This window comes from Chinchilla lanigera, unplaced genomic scaffold (assembly GCF_000276665.1).
Source record: "Chinchilla lanigera isolate Chin_1 unplaced genomic scaffold, ChiLan1.0 scaffold00092, whole genome shotgun sequence".
Taxonomy (NCBI): domain Eukaryota; kingdom Metazoa; phylum Chordata; class Mammalia; order Rodentia; family Chinchillidae; genus Chinchilla; species Chinchilla lanigera.
In genome coordinates, this window is record NW_004955493.1 from 6,696,102 (window position 1) to 6,704,682 (window position 8,581).

Sequence of the window (8,581 nt, forward strand, 5' to 3'; positions counted from 1 at the left end):
CAGGAGGATCACAAGGCCAACTTCGGCTACATAGTTAAAGACCAGCCTGAACTACATAGCAAGTCCCTGTCTCAAAATGGAAAACAAAACAAAACAAACAAAACAACAAACCCACAAAAACTGAACAAAATCTGACTTTTATCTTTGGAACCAGGGACTGAATCCAGGACCTACGCACCAAGCTATATCCTGTCGTTTATATTTTATTTTGAGACCTGGTGTTGCTAAGTTACTAAGTTGCCCCAGCTGGGACTGACCTTCCCATCTCTCTGCCTCAGCTTCCCAGAGCAGTGGAATTACGTGTATACATGTGTGTATGTCCGTCTATACATATATATATCCTAAAGTGGGCTTGTATAATTTTTATAACAGAATTTTTTTTTTTTTTTAGAGAAAAACTGTACAAGGAGTCAACTGATAAAAAAAAAAAAATTTTATTGAGAGAGCAAAACGCCAAGAGGAAACGCTCCAAGACCAGCTGGGAAGTGAGAGAGCGAGGCTGCCCCACACTCAGGGGGCCGAGACCCCTGCACTTCCCAGCCCGCCTGGCCTGGCAGGGAAGGCCCGGAGCAGAGCTCATGGACGGGCGGGGGCGGGCCTGCTGTCTGACCCGCTCTTGTACGAAGGTCAGCGTCCTGCACCCCAACAGCTGCGTCAGCGTCAGGGGAGGCGGCACAGGAAGTCATGCAGAGGTAAGGCCACGACCCCCGACAGGGAGATCCCTAGGGTGTCAGAGATACAGGTGGCCGCCATAGCGAACTCCCGGTGCTCGTCGCTGGTCTAGGGGGCAGAGAGCAGAGGTGCGGCTTCACAGCCCTGGACTCCCCCGAGCCCCGCCTCCCCAGGCTACCCATAGCCCTTTCCGGGCGGTGCTGACCTCTACTGCAATGTTGTGGAAGGTGTTCACGTAGGCCGCGCCCCCCAGGAGCCCCTCATACACGACGACCAGGAAGACGAGGTAGATGCTCGGCAGGAAGCCCAGCAACACGTCCGCCAGCAGGAAGGCCAGGTTGAGACACTGCGGGCAGGGGAAGGGCAGGGCTGAGGCCGGGGCGAGGGAGGCTGGGCGTCTCATCCAGCAACCCCTGATCTGGGGGACACTGGAGGAGGACACAGCCAGGCCCAGACAGAACCCCCACAGCAGCCAGGCCGGCCTGCGCCGCACAGCCCCCTCCTTGCTGTTGCTCCTACACCTGGAATGCGGGGCCCCCTTCCCTCACCCAGCCCCTCACCCTCCACGGGGGCACTCCCACTCTGGGACCTCCTTTCCTTCCTTCAAGGGCTCCTGGAATTGAGTTCTTCTCCCCCAGTTTTCCTGGAAAGGGGCGTGTAGCGCAAGGGACATTTGGCAGCCAGCGTCTGGAGGCCTCATTACTGCCCGTGGGGGTAGAGGCCAGGGCTGCTGCTGAGCACCGCCACGCTCAGGACAGCCCCGCATGTCACGAATAGCAAGGCTGAGCCGGGCGGGGTACTGCACGCCTGTCATCCCAGCACTCGGGAGGCTGAGGCAGGAGGATCACTGAGAGTTCGAGGCCAGCCTGGGCTACAAAGTGAGCTCAAGGCCAGCCTGAACTGCATAGCGAGACCCTGTCTCAAAGAAAAAAAAAGGAAAAAAAAAGAAGTGTAATTTATCTGGGCACAGTGGAACATGTCTGTAATCTCAGCTACTCAGAGGACTGAAGTGGGAGGATCAGGAGTTAAGGCCAGACTGAACTACTTAGTGAGACCTTTTGTTCTCAAAATGAAATAAAAGGCCGGGCGTGGTGGTGCACGCCTGTAATCCCAGCACATGGGAGGCTGAGGCAGGAGGATCACAGGAGTTCAAGGCCAGCCTGGGCTACATAATAAACTCAAAGCCAGCCTGAACTACACAGTGAGACCCTGTCTCAAAATAAAAAGATGAAATAAAAGAATAAAAAGGGCTGGGAGATAGCTCAGCACTCCCTGGGTTTGGTCTCCATTGCACATGTGTAGGCGAGCGTGTGCGTGCACACACGTTGTTTCTTACTTCCTCTTATCTCGTTATACAGTTGGGGAATTGAGTTCCCAGGTAGGTTGGTAATGCACAGCTGTAATCTCGCTGCTCTGAGGCCCTGAGGTAGGAGGATCAACAGAGGGAGCCGGGCACAGGCAACTCAGCAAGAGCCCCATTTCAAAACGGCTGGGAGATTTCCAGACTAGGATACGTAGCCTGTAGTGGAAGGTTTATTGCAACAGTTACCTTCAGAGATGGTAGATCTGTAACCCTGAAACTCTGACTGCGGCACTGGTCATGTGGAACTCCTTTGTTAGACTGTCATGGAGAACGGTATTTGTGTGCTGCAGACTGCCGTCGGCGAAGGGAAGCTCGCAAATCTGCTTACCAGCAGTTATTTACTGAGAAAAAGAACCCCTTGTCCGCAATGGCAAGGACTTTGTTCCAGTTAACCATTCAGGAGGAAGTATTCTTAGAGGTAGAAATATTTTACAGCCTGTCTTCACATGAGGCATGTGCAAAGGATTAAGTGGTCCAACTAAACTATAACACAAAATCCTGTTTTCCATTCTTTTTTGCATCTCTATTTCTTACAACTGTCCTGAGAAATAGATCTTACTCATGGGCCAGGGATATAGATCAGTGTTACAGGCACCTGCCTGGCAAGCGCAAGGTCCTGAGTTTGATTTCTGGTATCAAAAAAAAAAAAAGAATGATCTTGCCCACATCTGGTTATTTATTTATTTGGGTTTTTTGAGGTTTTTCTTGTCTTTTTGAGACAGGGTTTTACTACGCAGTGTAGGCTGGCCTTGAGCTCACTTCATAGCCCAGGCTGGCCTCGAACTCACAGCAATCTTCCTGCCTCAGCCTCCCGAGTGCTGGGATTACAGGCGTGCGACACCACACCTTGCCTGGTTCTTTGTTTTCATGTATGTATGTATATATCTATCAATCAATCATTCATCCAATTTTGTAGTGCTGGAGATCATACCCAGGGCCTTGCACATGCTAAGCAGGTACTCTACCAGTGAGCTACATTTCTAGTCCCTGACTTTCGTTTTGGTTTAGTTTTTGCAGTGCAGGATTAAGCCCACTCCTTGTGCCTGCTAGGTAAGAGCTCCGCCACGCCCATGTCTGCTTTATAAATGGGGTAATTGAGGCTCAGAGAGGTTCAGAGGCCTGCCCCAGTCATACAGCTATTGGAGCGAACAAAACAGATTTGCCAGTGGGGTTACACAGCTCCTGAAGCTGCACATTACATGTGGAACCGGGCTGGGTTTTTTTTTTTTGGTGTTGTTGAGATAGGGTCTCACTATGCAGTTCAGGGTGGCTTTGAGCTCACTTTGTAGCCCAGGCTGGTCTCGAATCACAACGATCCTCCTGCCTCAGCCTCCTGAGCGCTGGGATTACAGGCGTGCACCACCATGCCTGGCTTCCGTGCTGGTTTTCGGTCCCTCTTCACTCCATATGCTTAGAAGTGTGTGTAAGACAAGCACTTCCTGTGGCAGGAAGGAAGCAGTGGGATCTGGGAAAGCTGAGAACCACAGTGGTGTGGAGGACGGGCAGGGCAAAATACCTGTAACAGGGCCAGGGCCCAGGTGAAGCGGATGCGGCAGCAGCGGAGAGAAGAGCGAGAGGCAAAGACACCAGCCTGGTACAGCATCTGGTACCTGCGGGGGGAGCAGGAAGCAGGAGGAAGCGCCTCCGGGTGTCCGTTGGGCAGGGCGGTCGTATCACCTCCCATCTGCCCCCAGCCCTCACCCCTCTCACCATCGGTACTGCTGTGCGTGACTCAGGGACGTGTTCCGGAAAAATAGGAGCTCAAACTGCAACAGAACAGGCAGGAGACACATGTGGACGCGCAGGTCCCAGCTGGCTCAAAACTTCCGCGCCCCTCCCAGCACCCCACACTCACAAGTCCCTGGTTGATGAAGTACTCAGCAAAGTAGACCAGCACCAAGGGGATGATGTAGCACAGCAGGCCCTGGAAGGGTCAGAAGATATAAGCGGGAGGCCGGAGGCAGCCGCCAACCACAGGTACACACTGCAGCCGCCGTCCACACCTTGAACACTGTCCATCTTTCCTGCAGGGAGAGGTTCCAGCTGGCGCCTGCAGGGAGTGGGAAGAGGGTGCGGGTGAAACAGGCATGCCAAAGACCAGTCCTAGCTGCCCATGGCCACAAAGCACCTCCGTGACGCAGCGCCGTGAACACACTCAAACACCACCGGTCCACACGCTTAGAAGGGGTTAAAATAGTGAACTTCATGGTATGTACGCTTGTTATCATGATTTCTTAGAAAAAGAGCCGAGGATGTAGCTCAGTGCTAGAGTGGTTTGCCTAGCATGCATGGGGCTCTGGGGACATCCCTCCCCCTGGCACGCATGCATAAATAAATAAAAGTATAGTTAACCAGGAGAGACCTCTCCATACCTCTTATACATGGCTCAACAGATGGCCATCTGCCCCCTCCACCCCAGCTGTGCTGGCTCTTCTGTTTCTATAGTATCCAAGCTCATTTCTACCACAGGGCCTTAGCACGTGCTATTTCTGTCTAGAACCTCTTCACTCAGAAGTCCCCAAGGCTTACTGCTTGGTGGTCAAGTTTTGGCCCAAATATCCTGTCCTCCAAAGGTCTTCTCTGCAGGTACTTCTCTGCAGTAAAACTCCTAACCCCTCCCCACCCCCTCAACTGTCATCTTCTGTCATATCACTCTTTTATATCCTTCCAGAGCTTATCCATGTGTGGAATGATTTGCTTCTGACTCACTGGGGCTTGGGAACCCCATCAACGGGAATGTCTGACACAGCCAAGCCTCCCTGAGCACCTCTTGGCTAGAAGAACGCTTTGACTTTAACCAAGACCCCACCCCATCCCCGCTTCACTGTCCACGGCAGAGAGGACAGACTAAAACCCAGAGGAAGGACTCTCAGCGGGCCTGTGTCTCCTACCTGGCTTTGGGGCCTCTGTGCCTATGAGGGGCTGCCGGGCTGTGGCCTCTGCCTCGTCTTCCCCACCAGGGTCCTGAGGCTTGGGAGATGTGAGCAACAAGAAATAGCTGGAGCGAGCAGAATGAAAACAGTCAGCAAGCCTGTGGGGCCAGGCCCTCCCCAGCCACCCCTCGCATCTGCACGCTTCCGGAGCCTGGCAACTCGTGGGTCTAGGCAGCCGAGCCTGTCCTAGACAGGCCCAACTGTGGACATACATTTCCTGCTTGGAAGTTTGTCTCCTTGTTCTTCTTAGCCAGTGGGCCATTTCCTTGTCATTATTCTTTTTTTTTTTTTTTTTGAAGCAGGGTCTCGCTATGCAGTTCAGGCTGGCCTTGAGCTCATTTTGTAGCTCAGGCTGGTCTTGAACTCACAATGATCCTCCTGCCTCAGCTTCCCCAGTGCTGGGATTACAGGTACGCGCCACCACGCCTGGCTTCTTGTCATTATTCTAATGACCGCTCTCATGACCACTCACTACACATGTAACCAGCACTAGCCCAGCATGTGCGAAATTCTAGTCCATCTACTCTGGCTTCATCCACACTCTTCCTAGATACATTGTACCTAATATTTTCTTCACACTGACTCCCTTTTTCTAACTGGCACTGTCTTAGACCTACACCACAACCCGTGAAGTCACAGGTTCCACTGGCTAGTTAAAATCATTTCCTAATGCGCATGAAAACACACGCAGAATCAATACACTGACGTCCATCCTGCCTGACCTTAAATCATCTCAGGAACACACTCTGTTGCATTCTTCACGCTTGTCACCTCATAGGAAAGCAAGGCGAGCCACTGCCATGCGACATACGGGGAAACTGGGGTCAGAGCGGTCCAAGGCCCCTACAGCTAGCAAGCAGCAGCTCTGGGATCGGAACCCAGGGCTGTCAGAGTCCAGAGTGCACATCCCCCACCAGGCGGTAGGGATCTGCAGACTGGGGTCATGATGGACTGCTCCCTCCCCCCAGACCCCTCCCACCACACCAGGGCCACTTACCTGGCCAGCAGCAGGCCAGGGATCCCCAGCATGGACAGCAGGGTGTGCTGAGGGGAGAGGCCAGCCTGGGTGAGGCCCAGGTAGGACAGTGCTCCCAGCAGCCCTGCTCCCCCGGTGCCCGAGGACCACCAGGAGATCACAGCCCTGGGGAGCAGACAGCAGTGGCGGTCAGGAGCAGCAGGGCCAGCAGCAGCAGGACCTCGCATCCTCCGCCCCCCTGCTCACCTGGGGTAGAAGGCAGTGAGCGCCAGGAAGGTGACCTCCCCCAGACCTGATGAGATGCTGGCCAGGACCACACCTGGGAAGAGGACAAGCATGGAGGCGGCCTTTCCCCAACAGTCTCAGTCCCCTAAGCGCTTTGACCACGGCCTTATCTGCACTGGCTCAGAGGGGCTGAAAGCGGATTCCCTGGGAAGGCTGGGTTCGGGTCACAAGTGGAGCCAACTCCTCTTCTGACCTCTCGCACAGCGCGACACCTTCACCCGCCCGTCATCCACCCAGGAGCAAGGCTCACCCGACACCCCTTCACCTCCACTCTGCATCCCACCCATTCTCTCCACCCCAGCCCTTCCAAGCTGCCCCGTCTCCCACTTCCTAGATGCGGCAGCCTTAACAGACTTTTTTTTTATCTTTTTGAGACAGGGTCTCCTCTGCAGTTCAGGCTGGCCTTGAGCTCACTTTGTAGTCGAGGCTGGTCTCAAACTCTCAAGGATCCTCCTGCCTCAGCCTCCTGAGTGCTGGGATTACAGGCGTGCACCACCACACCCGGCCTTAACAGACTTCTGAGGGCCACAGAAATAATCCCTTTCCTTCCGGAAGCTGGGGAGACTACCCCCACCCAGACACTACCGAGGTTCCTCTGGGCCCATGAGCCTGACATAGGACTTTACACCCACCGCACAGGCTGGTCCCCACGGAGTGCGAAAAGGCAACCAGGACGAAGCTTCCAGCAGAACACACCCCACTGATGAGAACCCGAGGGCTGAGGGTGACAGAAAGATGGGCAGGTTGGCCTCGGCTCTCGGCGCCCCAGCCTCTGGCCCCCTCCCTTCCCCTCCCACCTGCCCCTCCTCTGGACCCAGACCTGTAGGGCAGCAGATGAAGGCCCAGAGGAGCCAGCAATTTGATGACGAGGGTGGGGAGGATGTCGGCCAGGAGCACCGCCTGGGACAGGAGAGAAAAATAAGACCCCAGACCACCCCAGGGGCAAATCTCCCAAGTGGCAGAGGGAAGGCAGGAGTTAGTCACTCAGGCTGCAACAAATACAGGCTCTGGCAGCCTTTCCCATGTGTCAAAGCAGTTACACCCTCTGAACTTCAGTTTCCTTGTCCGGAAAATGGGGCTCTTAAGAGTGCTTGGCTCATAGGAGTAGCACCGGTGACGTGAGTTAACTGATGCCCCTCGAAAAAAGGACCCAGTCCTTGCCAGTGTCTATAATTACAGCCGTGACCGTCCAAGCTGCGTGCTGAGGGGCTGGGGACGGAAGTGTCTTGGTCACGGGGGCCAGTCGGGGACTCACAGCCGTGGAGACAGAGTTGCAGTCAAATCGAGATGAGCCATTGTGAGGGAGGGCCGTCGGCTCTGGGTCCACCTGATGGGAGAAAAGAATGTCTTTCATCTAGGGAGGCGGGAAGGCGGACACGGCCCCAGTCACAGCTGTTTTAACTTGAAGGATGGCTTAGGGTCAGCCCTGCCACGCATCCGTCAATCCGTCCGTCCGTCAATCCTCTGCACTCTTTTTGTGTGGGACTTGGCATGGAACCCAGGGCTTCACACACGCTAGGCAAGTGCTCTACCACCGAGCTACACCCCCAGCCCCGCAGCCCCTTTGAGCTTGTCAACCCGGTGCCCAAAGATCTCTTAAAAGACCATCCTGCCCTGAGGGTCTGGGAGACTGAGAACTGTAGCCCCTGCCCCACTGATTGGCCACTCACTCCATGAGTTTTTCAAGGAGCCCCCCGCCCAGGGAGAGACTGTTCCCACAGGAACCCACCTGGTAGTGGTGCAGAGGGGCTCACTTACATGGCTCTGATTCCCAGATGCCCTCTCATGTCTAAGGATGTCATGGGCAGCACTGAGCATCACCACATAAGAGAAGTTGTTGCAAAGGCCCAGGATCCTGGAACGAGTGGGACAGACCTCCACTTCGTGTCAGGCCCACAGTCGACCATAGTCTTTGCGGATCTCTCCCTAGCCTGTGTCCTTCCATCAGCTCCCTTTTTCCCCCTACCACCAGATCCCATCTTCTTTCAGTGTTGAGGTTGGAAAGAGACGCTTAGGGATCATGGATTTGGGTTCACCTCCAAGCTCTGCGTCCTCCCTGGGGGGCTACCTCAGAGCTCCCATGACAGTTCTGTTCCTGGGCACTTTTCATCCACGAATGCCTTGTGCTACAATAAAAATATCTCAGGGCTTCAAACCCAAAGGTTCAAGTTCTGGACCTGCTGCTTCCTATTTCAACGGCCTCAGCCTACTTGTGTGAAAAACAAGGATATCATTTCTCTCCTAACTACCTTGCAAAATGCTGCGGGGATCAAAATAATACCAAAACCCTTTATGATCCATAAAAAATCTTCATGCCGGGCATGGTGGCACACGCCTGTAATCCTAGTACTC

General features: G+C 54.2%; 1 protein-coding gene across 1 annotated transcript in view; it reads right to left on the reverse strand.

Annotated features, from left to right (window-relative positions):
• Nucleotides 1-418: 418 nt before the first annotated feature.
• Nucleotides 419-8,581, reverse strand: part of Cln3 (ceroid-lipofuscinosis, neuronal 3) — an 11,330-nt gene continuing 3,167 nt past the window's right edge. The window contains exons 6-18 of the mRNA XM_005405173.2: nucleotides 7,988-8,084; nucleotides 7,485-7,556; nucleotides 7,050-7,129; nucleotides 6,862-6,947; nucleotides 6,191-6,263; nucleotides 5,966-6,109; nucleotides 4,927-5,033; nucleotides 4,039-4,085; nucleotides 3,891-3,959; nucleotides 3,746-3,801; nucleotides 3,552-3,645; nucleotides 878-1,018; nucleotides 419-780 (exon numbers count right to left, since the gene is read on the reverse strand). Coding sequence (XP_005405230.1) covers nucleotides 661-780; nucleotides 878-1,018; nucleotides 3,552-3,645; nucleotides 3,746-3,801; nucleotides 3,891-3,959; nucleotides 4,039-4,085; nucleotides 4,927-5,033; nucleotides 5,966-6,109; nucleotides 6,191-6,263; nucleotides 6,862-6,947; nucleotides 7,050-7,129; nucleotides 7,485-7,556; nucleotides 7,988-8,084 — 1,186 coding nt within the window. The 3' untranslated portion in view covers nucleotides 419-660. The remainder of the gene's footprint in view (nucleotides 781-877; nucleotides 1,019-3,551; nucleotides 3,646-3,745; nucleotides 3,802-3,890; nucleotides 3,960-4,038; nucleotides 4,086-4,926; nucleotides 5,034-5,965; nucleotides 6,110-6,190; nucleotides 6,264-6,861; nucleotides 6,948-7,049; nucleotides 7,130-7,484; nucleotides 7,557-7,987; nucleotides 8,085-8,581) is intronic.